The 18716-nt window shown below is 40.9% G+C and overlaps 2 protein-coding genes across 7 annotated transcripts in view; both read right to left on the bottom strand.

Moving 5' to 3' along the window:
- Positions 1-5128, bottom strand: part of Gcsam (germinal center associated signaling and motility) — a 9945-nt gene extending 4817 nt beyond the window's left edge. For 2 of the 6 annotated variants that reach the window (XM_055594685.1, XM_055594692.1), the window contains exons 1-3: positions 4978-5128; positions 2495-2569; positions 162-218 (exon numbers count right to left, since the gene is read on the bottom strand). In XM_055594685.1, coding sequence (XP_055450660.1) covers positions 162-218; positions 2495-2569; positions 4978-5006 — 161 coding nt within the window. In that variant the 5' untranslated portion in view covers positions 5007-5128. The remainder of the gene's footprint in view (positions 1-161; positions 219-2494; positions 2570-4977) is intronic. The other 4 variants (XM_055594699.1, XM_055594705.1, XM_055594710.1 and 1 more) reach the window with 2 other exon arrangements.
- A 4985-nt stretch (positions 5129-10113) lies between these two features.
- Slc9c1 (solute carrier family 9 member C1) overlaps positions 10114-18716 on the bottom strand; it is a 61355-nt gene continuing 52752 nt past the window's right edge. Inside the window, exons 23-27 of the mRNA XM_055593939.1 lie at positions 16837-16968; positions 16531-16716; positions 14749-14875; positions 11789-11850; positions 10114-10158 (exon numbers count right to left, since the gene is read on the bottom strand). Of these exons, the coding sequence (XP_055449914.1) occupies positions 10114-10158; positions 11789-11850; positions 14749-14875; positions 16531-16716; positions 16837-16968 (552 nt within the window). The remainder of the gene's footprint in view (positions 10159-11788; positions 11851-14748; positions 14876-16530; positions 16717-16836; positions 16969-18716) is intronic.

The raw sequence follows: 18716 nt of genomic DNA, 5'->3' as shown, positions 1-18716 counted from the left end.
CTTACCACACCGCAGGGGCTATTTCCTTGACTAATTCTCGGTGGCCTTATCTGGGCTTGGTACCAGGCTATGGTATAACCACAAAGAGGAAGGAAGGAGTTCACAGGTATCTTAAAAGGGATAGTTAGGGAATTAACTCCTTGTAGCAACACTTTACTTACCAAGGAAGGCAGGAGCACCCTTCAACGATGTGACAACAACTCCAGCCCCTGAAATATCTGAGAGAGATGACAGGAAGTCAGAGAGCCTGGTTTCTGCAGCTTTGTTAGGGATGACTCCTTCCCTTTGCGGTTTCTGTCCTTATTTCTTAGGTGAGTTGGACATAGGGCTGTGTGTGTCTAACCAGAAGAATATAAACCTTTCTGCATTATTCTTGCGAGGGAAACAAAGTTCTAAACCCCACAATCCCAGTGGTATACTTGACAACTCGTGATGGAGTTATCTCCAGAAAGTCAAGGTACAAGTGTGTAGACATTTGAGAAATTATTTTGTTTGGGCCAAACAGCATCTCCATAGGATGTCACTGACCTCTCTCTAATATCTTCTACCCACCCGCCCCTATAATGAACTAATCACATGTTTATCGCCTAGAATGTGATCTTCACAAAGCTGTGAACTATATTCATTCAATCCATCATGGTTTATTTCACCAGTGAATGCCACCCTATTTGATATACATAAAATTTGTTTTCCAAATATTTGATGAAGAGAAAACGAGTAGCTGTGAGAACGGCTACTTAAACAGGAGCTCATCAGGTCTACCACCCAAATTCCAGTGGTACAGCTGAGAAAGAAGACTCAAGCTTTCTATGGCAGAAGGTGGAATGCTGACTGTGAACTCAGACATCTGGGATGATGTTTCACTCACTCGCTGTACTTCTTACTGAATTCAAGGTATAGCTGTCAACCTACAGGCTTTACTATAAAAGCCCTTAATGCACTAATATACCAGTGGTATCAAATAAAGAGATTTGGAAAATACTATTTAAAAAATGTGCCCTTAGTGAACTTCTCAAATAGTTCCCCCAGAAGGGGCAGCCCAGGAAAGGCTGGCTGTAACCCATGACCATGACTGGGTCTACCAGTTTGGCTGAACATTTTGATGGCTTCTAGGTTCTATGTGTTATCAGGGACTTTGTGGCTGCTGGCCATGGCCAGAGTTCTCTCTTCTTTAGGTCGCCCTTAGTGTCCTTTGTGCCCTGTAAAGCATTTGCTTTCATCCTTTGCTTTTGTTGTTGAAAGACATCATAGAAAAACTCCAAAGTCTGATGAGTGCCAGGAAAGCAGGTTCATTAAGGGAATACATAAGTGAAATGAGAGGGAATGGGGGAGTTCTGAGTTACTGGATCCATATTTCTAAACATTTTGAGCCACAATTTCTTAATTTATTTCAGGAAGGTGTAAAGATCATACAAAGCTGATGATGGGCAAAAGCAAATGTAAGCTGTCCTCTTTCACATGCTTTCTTACAATGCATTCTTGCATTTTAATATTTGTGCTTTGGTTTGGGGTAAGTTGTGTAAACTGACCACAGCATGTTAAAGACAGCTGAAAAACAACATCTAAAAATGCGCCTCCCAGTGAGCTAGCCCTGGAGTTCCCTCAGAAAGGACAGCCCACAAAAAGCTGTATTTTAACCATGAATTAGAGATAAAACTGTGACATCGTAGGGTTGCAACCCCAAGCCTGTCTTTTCATAAGGCCTTCTGTCCTCAAGTCTATGCTTTCTCTCTCCCTTGTCATTATTCCTCCATTCTTTCCTCTCCTTCTTATCAAGTGATGTATGTGCTTTAATAGATGGGTAATGACACCTCTCAAAATTCATCATTCTCAGCTTGCATTGAAGAAATGCAGCCTTGGTTGGGAAGGATCTTTCGGTTCCTGCCGCTAGGACAGATTTGGCTTTGTGGTTTGTTTTTAGGCCCTCTCTCAAAAGTATCTCCTGGAACATGGAAAATTGCTGCTAATTCTCTGTAGGTCAGAGAACAACAGAATTTTCCATATTTGGAATTCGTAGAATTGAGGTACTGGTACATTCCAAGATTCCAACCTTAATGGTTCCCTAAGACTGGGTACTCAAAAGGACATGTGGGAAGAATGCATGAAGTTGTGTTATACTCATAGCACCAGCATATACACAAGCACCTTGCCACACGCCTTCCAACTTGTGACATCGGGGAAATACAGTTAGCTAAGAAATAGAAACTTAATGTGACAAGCCAAGGTAGATATTTGAGCACGAAGGTACTTTATTCTACTAACAACGGGGTTTCAGATCTTTATTGTAAGGTGTGCCATGGACTTAGGCATCTGGTTTCCTGTTGCCAAGGATACACAAGGTTTTTAGAATAGCAGCACTTCTCTTGTCTAATGTAGGGATGTCTTGTCTTTCCTACTGTGTTCACACTTACTACCATTATGCCTGGTCACTAGGCCGCAGCTCAACCCTCACAGACTCTTCCTTTCAGGGGAATTGGGTAGCAAACACTCTCACCTGCATGTCCGCTGCTTGGCACTTTGGAGTCTCAGATTCCAAGGTGTCCCATGTGTGTCCAGCTGCCACCTAAGACTTAAATATCAGAGATGGGCCAAGTGTTCCCTCCCATAATTCCCGCTGTAGTTTTATGGTTTTTTTTTCCAACGTTTTTGTTTCTTTTGCTTATATGCAATCCTGAACTACCTTAGCATTTCCTTCACTGCCCTGCCATCTCTGACTGTTCCCTTCTAATGCACAGGTCACAGCCTGTTTCAGATCTAACATCTCTATCACTACAAGGAACAATGCACACCTATGATCTCAAAAAATAATAATATAATAGTAAAAGTCCCTGAGAATACACATTGCAAGCCTGGGCCTCTGTCCATTCTCTATTCACTGTGTTTCCAGGGGCTGCATCTACGAATGGGACCCTGTGAGTCATCATCTTTCCCAGAAATTCAGAGGACAAGGGGTAAATCAAAAGGAAATTAAATAAAGGGAATAAATACATTCACTGTTTGGATTGGACTTCTGTTTAATCTTTTGTCTTTCCATTTTCTGGGAGTTGAGAATATGAAGAAATAAAACTGGCAAGCACTTTTAATATATGGCAGTCTTTTTATTTGTTATACTTCATTCAGGTTCAGAACAAGTCCATTGGTAGATGCTGTTGTCCTGTTATTTATGAACAAGGAAACAATTTAGGCAACTTGCTTGAGGAGGAAGGGGGAAAAAACCTGGGTTTTCTTTGGGAAAATGCTTCTCTCTAAGACCTTAGACTTCTGCGAGGAGAGATGATTTCCATTCTGTGATCTGCAGAGTAAGGTTGAGCCCACAGGAGTAACAGAGGAAAGATGGAGATGTCAGCTGATGTAAGACCACAACTTACATGAGCACAGGGATGTGAATTCTGGGACAATTGGGCAATTTTTTAGGGAAACAGTAATCTCTGAGCCATGTACTGAATGTATAGGACTAAGTGTAAACTCATAAGCCACACAAAAATGAGTGTGTGAGTTGGTAAAAGAGGACTGCTAGGTGTGAGTGCAGTAAAAGACACCTAGGGCATTTCCAGAGTGGATCCAATCATCTTTAAAATGTAATGAACACAGAACTATAAAAATCTAGGCATAAACTGAAAATTCTTATTTTTGCAATGCTTATGAGAAAACCCCTTTAAAAAATACAAATGGCTTTTTATATCAGAAACAAAATATACTAAACTACAAACAAATCAATGGAAGGCATTCCTGGCTCTTTGTAGGTAAAGAAATACAAATGACTGATGGAGAGGAGTTAAAGTAAAGACTACAGGTATAATGCTATAACTGTGAGGAAGGGGACTAGCTCATCTCATCTTCTTGTGCCTGTATGTCTATACTTTTCATCTCTCTTGTAATAAATATACATCAGTGTTACAACACTTAGCCAAAGAGCAAAGTTCTGAGACACGAAGGCGCCTGTGTGCCACCCACTGTTTTCTCATCTATGCCATATCTACGTTTTGCTTTCTCTCTCCTTAGGAATGCTTCCAGTCATCTATGTAGCACTTACTGAGTACCCTCTGTGTGCAAGAAACAAAGGCAGAAACCCAGGCTTCGAAAAGCAATGAGCACTGAATAGAAGCAATCCTTACTTTAGAGGCGTTCACAGCGAGACTTACTGAGACAGTCATTCAGAGTCTTACAGAAGGCTATTGGGAGGAGGGTGGAAAAAGGGTTGGGGAGTCCAGGGCAAATACTCAGGGAAGGACAATACTACCAAGCCTAACTGGAATTTTGTATCACCTTGTTTTTCTGTGTTCCCCTTTATATGCTATCTGAGACCGAGGTAGCAAGCACAATCCTGTAAGACCCTTTGCCAGCTTTCTCTATAGATCACCTCACTTTATACCATAGTCCCCTTATATATTGTCTGTGTTTGCTTTGATCAAATGAAAATGATGGCCTGAAAACTGAGAATGGCTCTGATCAATGAACCTTTCTCAGTCAGGGACTATGCTGCCACCATCCACACTTGGAACCTCTGGGTAGGATTACACTATTATTTCCATTTAAAATGAGTAGATCAAAGTCCAGGAATATGAAGGTAAGTCTTCTCCCTAGTCACATGACCTCTCCTTAACCTGCTTGTAAATGTACTAACTGAAGCTTCTTGGTGGCAGGAAATGTACTATTTATTTTAAATGTATAAAGAACCAGCCTGGATCCGCTCATCAACTTATTCAGGAATAACAAGAGGAAAGCATCCCTTTCCCCAGCCCCAGACGGACATTACTTAGATGGACAGAGCCTGTCTTTAATGGGCTCTTTCCACAGTTCAGCCATTCTCTTCACACTGGGATTCTGGGTAGAAGGCAAAACCTTCTCATGGTGTGTGCCTCAGGAGCCACTGAATTCTTGTCACACTCCTTTCCCATTCCCTTTGCCCTAAGAGCAGCCTCCCTTTTCTCTTCTACCACTGGTCAGATCCTTGCTCTCAAGAGAAAGTGAACTTACCCACTTTTCCTCTGCAGACTGTTCCCCATCAGGCTTCTCAGCGCCTTCCCTTGTCTGTTCCTACTTCCTCCTCAGGAGTCTCGCGCCTTGCTCCTTAACGGGAAGTTTTCAACTCACAGTAGGGCCAGAGCAGCTCTGGCCACCTGTTCAGAGAGCCCTAAAGGGAGGCGGTGCCTGCCGGGGGCGGGGGGAGGGGGAGGAGGAGGAGGAGGAGGAGGAGGAGGAGGAGGAGGAGGAGGAGGAGGAGGAGGAGGGGGGGGGGGGGGGGGGGGACTATGAGAGGCACATGCACCAGGCTATTAAGCAAACCAGAAACCACCGGTCAGGGAGAGCTTTAGCGTCCCTGGGAGTCCCAGACTTGTCACCACAGAGGGGCTAAGGGTGATTTTCTTTGGCAGACACCTCCATTTATTAAATCAATGTTTTAGGAAAGTTAAATAAGGGGGACCTTTGTTTAGAAGTAAGAAAACAAATTACAAATCCACAAAACAAACGAACAACAATAAAAACAAAACCAGAATCAAGACACAGTTTACCTGCAAATATGTAGTCTTTCAAAATTTGTTCACAAGGACGTATACTGGGGTAACTGCAGAAACCAGGAAAGTTGAAAGGGACTATTCCTGGGTAAAGTTGGGGGAACAATAAAGAGGAGAACAGAAGGGCACGAGTGATTTTATATGGGAAATGGGGAAAAATGGAAGCACTCTAAATAGTGTGTGTGTGTAAATTCACAAAAGCAGAGAAAAAGGTAAAAGAACTGCCAGGATGTGTGAAAATAACTAGTTCACCACCTAAAAATACCTATAATTATATAAGTCTGTGTCTGTGTATAAAATATACATATATTAGTTTAAATAAAAATTTCCTATCAGGGCTGACACCGTTCCCGTTAAGAGCCAAAGATCATCTAAGAACAGTTGCAGCACCGCACATGAGAAGCCTTCTTTTGGGGTGTTGGTCAGGGCTGTCAAAGAAACGCCCCAAGCATAGGGCTTTACCGCTATTGCCCTTGGCTGCCCCCTAACGGTGGAAGGTGAGTCCCTATTGCTGAAGACACCTTGAACTTCAGAGGGCCCAGATGCTCCTGGAACTGGAACTGGAACTGGAACTGAATGCTGCCTCCCTAAAGACTAGCTTTTATGGTACAGAAGGCACCATGCAAACTTTCAAAGGAGGGAGGAAACCAACAGCCCTACCTAGATATGATGCCCATGAATCACAATGAGGGCCAGCGGGGCACAATAATTCTAAGAGTGCGGTAGTGGTACATGAACCTTGGTGTTAACCAATACTTCTTTAACTAGACTTAAGATCCACTCAACAAGAGGGAAATCATGCCCAGTACTGGAAACTTAGCCAACTCCCAAGAACTAGGGAAGTCACAGATTTTAGAAGAGAACCTCTAGCTGCTACTTTACAAAACCAGCATAATCCCTAGCTACAGACTAAATATTTATCCTTATATCCTCAGAAAAATACATTTCTCACCCCTCCTCTAGGACATTTCTCTTTGTAACAGAAAACTGCAACCAAACAAAATGCAGAGTTGTGGAGCCCAATTCCATCAAGGGGTACATGCACAAGACAACTCCTGCCCCTGAGGCTCAGGGATCATTCCTGGAAAGGGTGTGGGAAGATCTTCAAAGCCAGAGGATCAGAGAGTTTGCTGTGAGATTGTGTCTCCTGGGTTGTCAGAAGCTGCATATAGTTTCTTACCATAAATTTCTTCCATGCATTCTTACCAATTTGACTTCCAAAACATGAACTGAACAAGGACAGCAACAGACATGCTAACATGGACAGGGGAGAGCGCACAAGGTCTTAACCCCACACAAAGGACTACAGGCGACTAAGGAGTGCTGAAAGTGGAAGAAATAGTCTTTCCAAGGGAAAAGCACATCCACCTGTTATCCAATCCCAAATAGTAAGCCTTACAAACATTTACACAATAACATTACACTGACTAAGCAAGTTGTACTTAACTATTTTGGAATATGTATTTATGTGTTACATAGATATAGCTGTTTGTGACAACAATTAATGGAAAAAGAGCCCATAAATTTGAAAGAGAGCAAGGAAGGAAATATGGGAGGGCTTGGAGGGAGGAAATAGAAGGGAGAAATAATATATAATTATATAATGCTATAATCTCAAAAATAAAATACTTAAAACATTTAGACACAAACAACAAAATTCAGCAACAAAGTAAAGAAAATATTTGAACAGATTCCTCCCCTAAGATTCTATGTGGGTGGCAAATGAGTGTTTAAAAAGGTGGGGAACATGCTAGCTATTAGGAAAGTGTAAATCAAAACCATAGCACAACACCTTCTCATACCTATTAGAATGTCCAATGTCAAAAAGCAAAGTCAGAAGCTGATAATACTCAGTATGGACAATGGATGTGAAAGAACAGAAGGTCTCATAGGTGGTGTAAAATGGTAGTCTTTGTGCAAATCAATAAGGCACTCTTAAATACAGTTAAAACAAGCCTCCCAAATAAGCCAGAAATCCCATGTTTAGGAATTTTCTAGGTTGGAAATATAATCTCTAAGAATCTGGATTCTGTATATAAAATTTTATCCCAACCTCCCCAATCAAAAACTGGAAATAGTCTCTGAAGTTAGTTAATGGGTGAAAAAGTGTTATGTCCACACAGTGAAATATTGCCTGGCAATGAAAAGAATGACTTCTTGAAGTTTGTAACAACTACGATAATTCCATGTGCTTACCTGAGTGAAAAAAACCCAGACTTATAATACCCTTTTGACGTTCAGGACATGGCAAGGCTGCAGAAGCAGAAAGCAGGGGTGCTTGCCAGGAGCTCCCCACTCATGTGCACATAGGATGGCACTATTTGATAAATAGGAAGGGATTTTGTTTTTTGTCTTAAGCGTAGTGGTTGTATGTTTATGCCACTGTCACTGTTTACAGAATAGTACCAAGGGAGGAATAACTGTATGGAAATTATATTGCAATACAGCAGAAACATACATGAGTCCCAGCAGAGCAATCATGTTTTTATTCCCCTTTGTTTTTGTTTTTATGATAATCTTCGTATGATGGTTATTTCTTGTTTGGTTACTCCTTTGTTCATCCCTTCAACAAGCATATGTTGACAGCCTACTGAGCACTGCTGAGCACTTTGGGTTCAACAGTGAGCAAAGCAGAGGAAAAATACTTTTGTATTTGATCTTGAGTAATACAGAAGTCATATCTAAAGCTAACCAGAAGGATGGGAACTGTTACTGTTTTATTGCTGTAAAAGATCATGAACAAAGCAACTTGTACAGAAGAAAGCATTTAATTGTGGGCTTGCTTACAGCTTCAGGGGTTCATCATGACGAGAAGAAAACAGTCATGGCACCAGAGCAGTAGCTGAGAACTTTTAGGATCAAATCTGTAGACAGCAGGTAGAACAAAGACTTTGCCTGAATTTTGAAAACTCAAAACCTACGTAAGAGACACACCTCCTGGAACAAGGCCGCACCTATGTCCTAACCATTTCTAAATGTCTACATTGGCTGTTTATGACTAGAGTTGATGCACTAGGGGTAGGGATTGCAAATCAGTTTGTCTCATAGTCATTTCCATTATAAGTTTTCAAGCTTCAGTTTTACTTTGACTAGATGGCTATATTGAGCTGTGGAAGTGTCAGCTACAAGGTAAGAAGTGTTGGTTTTGCAAGGGGCCAGTGGCCTTTCTGAGAGTCACAAAAGCTAGCATTTTTTTTTCACATGAGAATTCCATGGTTATCTCAATACCATTTTCCTGCATTCTGTAGGTGAGTAAGGATAGAAGAGTTCCTGATGCCCTCCTCAGGCTGATGGCCTCACACATTCTTTTCAGGTCTGTACAGCTCTAGGTATGACAGAGATCTAGACATCTGTGACAGGATCATTTTCCTACATCGGTGTCTTACATAGCAGGTTCTTTACAAACCAGCCCATGCTTCCAACCAGACACCACAGTCACTGAAACTGTGGCTGTGTACTTCTCTTCAGTAGCCTAATTTCCAAAATAGGATGCAGACAACATAAGAAGCAGACACGTGATTAGCTGAGCTCACAACTCTGTAGTGGTACGATAAGATGTGAAACCAAGTGAGTTGTCTGAATTCTCTAAGTTCCATTGCTTCCTCTGCAAAATGAGGCTACCCCCCTCCTAAAATACTCATGTCAATAACACTGAGAAAAGGCTGGTTAAGCTCCCCAAAAGGATCAGAACTCATTGTCTTGTACTCAAGACCCATCTGTGACAGGAGTTTCGACACTTGGCTCTTCTGCCTCCATCGTGAGGTGTTGGCATAACATTCAGATTTCCCTAGGCTTGGTCCTGAACATGGGCATTTAAATTTTTATTAACTCTTCAGGTATTCATTTAGAGTTGGTCATACTGGTGGAATGCACAGCGCAGCAGCTCATTTTCAAGTCTCCATTCTTTCACCTAGAAGTTCTGAGATTTTCTGCAAATTACTCAAAATTGGTCTTCCTTTAGTTCCTCACAAACAGTGAATAAATATACCTACCTTTCATGGTTATTATAATGATCAAGTTTCTGACTAATATATAGTGAAACATACCATATACCCAGTGCTGGTTAGTTTTAAATGTCCCTATGACAAGACTTAGAATCACCCCTCCAGTGAGGGGTGGCCTAGGTGAGCATGTCTGTGGGGCACTGTCTTGGTTGTTAACTGATGTGGAAAGGCCTGGACTGAATGTGAGTGGGACCATCTCATGGGCTGGACCCTGAACTGAGAGTGAATAAAGCTGGGTGAGCAGGAAGCAGGAAGCAAAAACGAGTATGTTCTCTCTCTGCCCTTCCCTGTGGATGTTGTATGAGAACTAAAGCGATGAGCTGGGAGTCAGTGAAGTGGTCAACTAGAGAGAGCAAACCAGGGATCTATAAGTCTTAGAGTCTTATTTTAAAGTTATTTTCCCCCAATCTAAATGCAGAAACACCACTGTTTGGCAAATTGGTTGGCTAATGGGAGGTGCTTTAATTCACACTACTGTACAAAGGAAACATGAATTTTGGCCTGTCTCTGGCTCCAGAGATGTTTTCATGGTCATATTGAGAAGCTTAGGCAGCTAATGAAACCTTCTTTTCAGGTTGTTTCGAGGAGACTCCTTAGATGTTAATATTCTCTTCCAACAATTCATCATTTTCTTGTGTCTAAAAATAGATATGGGAACAGAAGTCAAATTTGAACAAGGTATGATGGTTAGCTTTGTCAAGCTGATGTACCCTAGAATCATCCTAGAAAGGAGTCTCAGCTAGGGGCTGTCTACATTGGCTTGTGGACATGCTTGCGTGGCACTGCCTCAGTTGAGTTTCTTGATGAGGAGAACTCAGCCTAGTGTGGGCAGTTCCATTCCTTAGGCAGAGGGTCCTGATCTGTTCAGGACAGGGAAGTTGAGCTGAGCACAGGCAAGCGAGAAAGAAGATGAGTGTGTCTACATTTATTTCATCCTGCTCATAAGTGTGGGTACGATGTGAAGTTCTTACCTTTACTTCTAGTCAAAGATAGATTACAATGTAAAATTATAAGCTGAAATAAATTCCTTTATTTTCCAAGCTGCTGTTTGTCAGGGTAATATATCACAGCAATGGAAAGGAAACTAGAGAACAAGGATTTGCTAGACAGAGGAGGGCTGGTATGAGACCCAACGTAGAGCAGAAGAGCCAGGCCTGGGACTTTTGCAGTGGTCACTGTGTGCATTCCATTCTGGAGGATCAGAACAACCATCTTGTTGTTGTGAACAAGCTTTGAGGGGTCATCTGGTCTAGTAAAGGAAAACCATTTCTGGGAGTGATAGAGGGGAGGAACAAGGGAGTAGGCCCCAAACAGAGCCAACATCTGACACTTGGGAATGAAAACATCTATTGAACAACACAACTTGATGGTTTTCTCTACACATTCTACTAGTGGTGTTTCTGTCTTTTGTTAAATGCCCCACCTTTTCAACACATCTGCTTGAAAATAAATGAATAAATATATATACAAACAAACAAATCTCACACAGTCATTATCTCCCCACCTCGACATCTCACATACTAGAATTACAAGGGTGCCATTTCAAAAATTGATAGACAAGCAGCATTTTTAAAAACAGGTACAAGAACAGGAGCTTTACTGGCTCCTTTTTCATCTCACAGATATGTCATGAGGCTGTATCCTGTAAGATTTATTAACTGGTCATGTGCTAATCAGCACATTCTAGAATTTATCTTGTATTTTACCTTACCTGTCTTCCTTACAGTCTCTCTCTCTCTAACTAAAGTTTTCTTTTTTATTCTAGTCCTAGGGAGGCTAGCATGGAACTTTCTAAGAAATTTAGTTTAGCCAAGGACAGAAGAGATTGGACTATTTAATACTGTGCTCTGTGCTCATCAGGAACTGTGACTCTAGGGGCAGACAGCTTTCAGACCGGAAAATTCTAGGCAATTTGCAGAGGTAGTTGTAGCAGTTGCGGCAGCCTTTGGATCTGGCCAAATTCAGCACATGATAGAGTGAGAGGTGCTCAGACTTCAGCCAAGGCCATTCTTGCTGACGCTTGAATGCTAATAAGATTAAAAAAAAAATCCTGCCATCTCTTGAACTTGCTAGCCATTTGTATAATATTTACACGAAAGTATATTAACAATGCCCATTACACACTAGGCAAAGAGAAACTTTTCGGACCCAAATCTATAAGATGATTAGTAGGTAAAGTCCTTCAGGATAAGAGAAATGCATTGGTAGTTTCCATAAATTACAGACTCTTTTAGATTAATAAACTTGAAAAAACTGCTCTCCTTTTACCTCTTCCTGAGCATTCCTCTCATCTTCAAAGCTTTCATCATCCATTGTTTCAAGTGATTCGCCTACAAAGGAAGAGAGTGTTACTTCATCCCTGGCATTAGCCACACATTTAAGTAAGTCAGCTCTCTAGCTAGATCACATTTAAATTGCGGACGCTTGGGAGCTGTGATCTGACACCCGTGGGCTGAAAGGTCACTTTTGAAAGTGGGTCTAACAGACGCAGGAGCACTATCTGCAGGTACTTGATCCCATGGTCAGTAGGCGCCGTGTGATGACAGGGTTTTATGCCCACAAAGATGTAAATACTTGGAGGCTGGAGAGACGGCTCAGCACATGAACACATGAACTGTTCTTCCGAGATTTGGTCTCTAGCACCCATGCTGGGCAGCTAACAGTGGCCTACAACTCCAGCTCCAGCGAGATCTTACACCCTGCCTGCCCTGAGCACCTACACACATGCACATACCCACATACAGGCACAAATGTGTATGCTTAATTAAAATGTATTAAAAAGTTTTACATGTATATCATTATGACATAATAAAGATGAAATTTACAACATTACATTGGCAGTTTAACATGATATATATCATGGGTCTTTTTCACATTGTAACAAAATATTATTCTAATAATTATGTAATGTTCAATTTTTTTTGATCGAATTGTAATTAAGTAGTAATTTGTTATGGTTTCACTGATTCTAATTTTCTATTTTTTTTTAGTGCTGTCCAATTATTTTTTTATTCTTTTTTATATCTTTGCAATAAATGTCTAGAAATTGCATTATTTATTCAAAGGTATAAAGCTTATTATCTTTAAGATCTCTACAATTTTATTAATTTATACTAGTACCAATAAAGTAAGAAGGTATATCACATTTATTATTTTTTTCATAAATGAGTCATGTACTTTTTAAAAAAGACTTTTACTATGATGGCTCGTTTTCACTATCAACTTGGATTTAAAATCACTTAAGAGACATATCTGAGCGTGTCCTGCCTGGACTTGCTTTGTAGACCAGGCTGATGCCGAACACGGAGATCCACTTGCCTCTGGCCTCCCCGAGAGCTGGGATTACAGGCACCACCTTGCCAGCTCTGAGTATGTCCTTAAGGAAGTTTCTTGAAAGGTTTTAACTGAGGAGCCACCATCCTGAGTATAATAACATCATCCCCTGGTCTGGGGTCCCAGGCCAAATGTAGAGGGAAAGAGCAGACATCAAGCTAAGCACTGGATTCATCTCTCTGCTTCCTAACTATGAATGCACAGGGACCAGATACCTCCCTCCTGCTTCTACATCTTCCATGCTGTGATGAATTATACCCAAACTGAGGGCCAACCTCAAACTCTGTTCCTTTCAGTTGCTTCTTATTAAGTCTTTGGTCACAGCAATGAGAAAAATGCTGAAAACACTAATGAAGTTGCCTAAATATTTGTGTTCTTTAAATATTTGCAACATTGAACATTCATTCTTTTTTCTTCCCTCCTCCCTCTCTTTCTTCTCTTTTTTTCTCATTTCTCCCCTATCCCTAGCTTCACAGGTTCCACTATGGAGTGCAGGCTAAATTCAAACTCTGGATCTTCCTGCTTCAGCCGCCTAGGTGCTGAGATTACAGTCATGTACCACTACACCTGGCTTAATATTTCATTTTCAAAGTGTATTTCTTCCGTGAGCTGTCCATTGAAAGTTTCTTTTTTTTTCTGATCTATGAATCCTTTCTTTTATCATAACTTGTTGATTAGTAATATTGATACTAATAGTCAGAATTCCAAAATTACTTTCTATAAATTTCCAAACTTAGAACACATTTATCTTTTAGTTGAATGATGCATTGTTATTTATTTAATTATTTAGTTATTAATTTACTAAAATCTATCTTAAACATTTTTTGAAATTCTCAATGATTTATTAGTGGTATTTCTTTTAGAGAACACTCTTGCTACATAACTTATGTTGAAAATGTACTTGTAAATCTCTTACCATTTTTTTTTATCTGTTATGGTATAGCTAACATTTTCTTTGGGGGGAAAGGCTCACAATTCTGTCTACCATTTTTTACATTATTTTGATAATTATGTAGGCTTATACTCATCGATGAACCATAAATATTTCTAAGTGTAACTCTGATATTGGATATTGGAGATTGGGATGATTGATTTTGGTTTCCACCAAAAGGTAACTTGATTGGACAGAGGACACCTGTGGCAGACAGTGTTAATAAAGTATATTTTCTGGTGTGTCTGTGCAAAAGTTTCCAGGAATTGCTAGGTCTATAGGGCTGCAGGCATTCAAGTCCAAGAAGCAGGACCCCAAAACTTCTTTTATCAGGAGTATTCAATTGTACCATCCATAGGCTTCTCCAAACGTTGTCACAGAGTCCAAGCCCAGAATATAATGAAGCAGAGCTTCATATAAAATTTTGGCTTTTCTGTCTCATATACATACTTACTTACAATTTGATTGGGTGCTTTAAATTACTGGGCAAGGAGAGTAAGAAAAGAAAACTGGGATGTGGAGAGAGGGGAAAAAAAGGCTGCAGGAGAGATATGAAGTTGCAGGTACTTAAGGATACTGACCAGTGCCAGTGTTTGTTTCCTGTTTCTTTCCCTTACCCAGGCGTGTGTGGAGTATATTTTCCTGGCTGTTTCTGGTTTCTCTTTGCCTCCTAGATGCCATGAGGTAAAACCAAAGCCCACTTGGCCCAAGGTTTCCATGAAATTATACCCACCTCCATCTTCCAACCCCCATACAAATCTAGAGCCATAGAGCAGGCGAAGAAGAAAGCAGGTAAAAAAAACCAAAACAGATGGCAGCCTCTGAACCACGAACCGATGGGAACTTTGACATGTCAAACATGGCAGCTTAAAGAGGCCCTCCATACTCTAGGCAGAATACATGCTATCACTATTTCATAAAAGAAAGTACATTCTTACAGTTATGTCCAAGACACCTAACTCACTTTTAAGATCTGGCTTGACAGAGACTTTACGAGGTGGGATGTACTTTCTTACGTTCCACCGGAATTTTCTTATAGCGACTGAAGTTTGAATGATCATCACTTTGGTGAAGTCTTCAATGCCTTGTATCTGAAAGTTGACAGAATAGACATCAATTTTTGAACGAAGGTTATGCAAGTACACATTGCTCTGGCAAGCCAGTATTCTTAATCCTCAGCCTTCTGACTGCTGGGATGACCAATATTAGTCACAATGCCTGGTTCTGCACATACACCCTTCCTTCCCTGACACATTTGGGCATGTCATTTCACACAGACTTTATAAAAACCACGCTAGTACAGTTTGCTTTCTTTTTAACAACTGAAGACCAAGGCACACTAATTATCCTGCTGCTTATTCTAACAGCACTTGAGACATATTTCTCTTGATAAACATTAGAAATTGCCAAAGTCTGCCTTTTATATAATTAATGATAGGTGGGTCACTATCAATAATGCATCTTTAAAATATTGCTCAAAGTCCTTCTTAGGAATGTTTGGGTAAGGATTAAACCAGGTAAGTGCTGTTGAGAATGATCATTCCACAAAAGTGTTTATTGTAAGCATCATTTAGTGTCTTTTCCTCTTTTGAGCTGTTAGTAGCAGCCACAACTGCTGTTCAAGCTTCAGTTCCTGCTGCTTCAGGGAGACCTGGCTCTGACTCTCTAATCATCTACCTCTACAAGCAGCTTGTATCAATGTTACAACATCCCACTCCAGGCAAAACAAGCCTCTGTCAACTGTGGGGACCATGTCCATCCTGCAGCTATTATCAGAGAGGGGAGGAGAGGGAGGCCTTCCCAGTGGCTCTGGACAAAGTCACTTGTGATTGGGGTAATACAAAGCTTGTGACAGGACGTAAAAGACACATGATTAGTGCATGTGAAAGGGCTTGTTATTGGTAGAACTGGAAGCCATGTACACACAGGACTGTAATTAGTATACTTCAAGAGGGCCCTGTACCCTTTCAGTAAATGAGCTATCTGTCAGTCTCTTAAAGTCATCCTAGGAGGCCCCTCTCGTGTATATTCTCCTTTAGCACTGGAACATAAGGTTCAAATGCTCTCTCCTACTTGTGGGAAATACAGCCAGCAGAGCTAGCCGAGGAAAGAGTAGACAGGACCTGAGCGTTCTAGTGCTAAGGTCGTGGCAATGGGAGTGGCAGCAGCAGAGAGGCTACTGAATAGTTGCAGAGAATAACTAAGGTAGAAATCATAAGAAGCTAAGACGGTGATGGGTGGCTGATGCATCGAAAAATGCTATGAAGAGCCAAAGGCTAAGGTGAAACTAAGGAGACAGGCAGGCTGCGGTTGCTAGGAAACCAAGGATTATGGAGCAAAGAGTTCTTTGAAATCAAAACAGTTTAAATAGGAAAGTGTTCAGTTCTGGTTTCATTTTCTGGGTTGGAGGCAAACATCTGCCACTCTATTTAATGGGGTTTGTCATGATCTCCTACAGTACTATTGATCCAATCCTTTTGAAATGCATGGATGCAATTAGAGGGTCCTCTTTTTTCTAGGTTGCACTGCACTAAAGGGCAACTATGGCCACAAATCTATATCTTGCCGTGTTTCATTGGCATTGGCAATGGGTAGAAAAAGCTTGTGGCTAGGCCGTTGAGTGTGAAAGCAATGAATGAACACTGTGCACGTGGGTGTGGATAAGTATGGAATAATGGGGTGGAGGGAGGAAAGGAGGAGACGGGAAAGCAGAAAGCATTGTTTGGCGTAAGGCCTATCTCTGTACCTGGTAGCATGTCACAGGAATTAGGAAGGGTGCCTTATAAATTTTTCGCAACTGGCAGTCTTCCGCAGCTCCATGGATGAGGACCACATGGGTTACGGTTTCATCGTAGATGTCGGTTTTCGTGGTCTTGGGTATATCCCTGATGAAGACATTGCAGAGTTTCAACTGCATCTTATAGTTCCAGTCCTTAAGGAGAAGCACAGCTTCATGTCTGTTAATAGCTCACAGCCAGTTTCTGCTGTTATGTCTATGCAGGTTTTCTGGGGGAGGGGGTGGGTAGAAAGAATTCAGAAAGACCCCTCTTACCTCAAAAGATAAGTGTTCCCGGATCTTTTGGGCAGTAATGGCAAGTCCGATTTTGTGCCATATATTATATTTAATGTTAGGACATTTTCTTTCAAAGCCTTCATACAAGTGGCTAATGGGAATAAAATATGTCTGAAAAAGGAAGAGAGAAAGTGAACAATTTGTACCTACCCATGGCTGGAGAAATATCTGTCAACTCCAGACAGTGACATTCAAGCTAAGAATTAGATGAGTGTTGCTGTCTAAAAAGCTCATAAAATTCATCTATTGGCTCATCCTTGTAATCTTGCTATAGACACAATTCCAGAAAGCTGCATGAACCAACAAGGACTTTTTAGTTTGGTTTTTTAAAACTGTATGTATTTCTGGGTGTAGTCTGCTGTTTGTACAGAGTGAAATTATACCAAACTAAATACAAATTGCTACATTACATACTTATTTTTATTTTTGGTTGTTGTTGTTGAATAATAGCTTTTTATGCTAGCGAGACACAAATCAGCGTAATTAACATATCCCACACCTTATCAACTTACAAGGTTTTGTGCTGAGGACATTATAAATTGTCCTTTAACCGTTTTGACATATACTTTGTTATTCCTGTGGTCACTGTGTCGTGCACCAGTGAACTGAACTGTAGCCCTGACCACTACCTTCTCTTCCCTTCACCATACTCATCTCATAACCTCTCTGTGCTCTCTGAGAAAAGCCTACTGCTTTTCATTCCATGCCGAGGCAAAGAACATGCACTCTTTTTCTTTCTGTTCCTCCTTTGTAATATTTACCCAGTTTCCTTCAAGATCATTCATGTCGATGGAAAGTGGAATCTCATTCACTAAATGTTTTATTTAATTAATGACATTTATGCTGCAAATTAACTAATTTACACGCATGCCATCAGCACACCAGTGGAAATCGGGGGACAGGCTGCAGTAGAGTCTCTCTTTCCACCACGTGGGTTTCAGGGGTGGGGCTCAGGCTATTAGTCTTGATGGCAAGTGCCTGTACCATTGAGCCATCTCTCTAGCCCATCATTCTTTTCAGGGGCTGAACAGAATTTCACAGGACATACGTTTTTCTAAACCATACATCAGTTCCTGGACACTTAGGTTGTTTTTATTTCTATCATCTCCTACCCCATTTTTAAAATTTTTATTTTTAACTGGCATCTCAATCAGCTCTACTTAGTCCTAAACTTTCCATTTGACCATTTTCATGTTTATAGTGTGCTGATATTTCCTATCTTTTCTGTGTTTAAGAGTAGTTTCTCTTTAATTACATATGTTTTCCCTGAGTTCGTTGAGTCTGTCTGTACCCACGACTTTAGTGCCCCATCTGCCCAGTGTATCTTCTGGGAAATATTAATGTTACTTTTTATACAATGCATCATTCTACCCTATTTTTCATGCCATATAACACTGCTTAATGGTTTTTTTTTTGTATGTGTAAAAACTACAATCTAAAAAACTTTTTTAAAATTCATGATTACTGATGACACACTGTAGATATGATAGATTCTTCCCTATTCCTCTGAATTGCTGAGATTTGTTGCAGGAAGCCATTTGTTATCTGATCGCTGAGAGTCAGTGCTAGCTGGCACTTAGAGTTTGCTTGGGATAATTAGTAGGAAGTGTTAGGTATGTTCCAAAACCTACTCTATCCCTAAAATATATGGCAAATGCATTTGAACATTTTTACTCTCAGAATAATATCTGAAGACTCCTAAAACTACCCATACTTTTTAACCATTATCTCTTCAGCTCTCTTCCTCTCCTCCCTTCTCCTCTTCTCCTCTCTTCCTCTCCTCCCCTCCCCTCTCCTCCTCTCTTCTCCTCCCCTCCCCTTCCCTCCCCCTCCTCTCCTCCCCTCCCCTCCTCTCCTCC

Source organism: Psammomys obesus, unplaced genomic scaffold, assembly GCF_907164565.1.
Source record: "Psammomys obesus unplaced genomic scaffold, mPsaObe1.curated_primary_1811, whole genome shotgun sequence".
Taxonomy (NCBI): domain Eukaryota; kingdom Metazoa; phylum Chordata; class Mammalia; order Rodentia; family Muridae; genus Psammomys; species Psammomys obesus.
The sequence above is the reverse complement of the archived record's forward strand: the minus strand, read 5'-3'. Positions and strand labels throughout refer to the sequence as shown.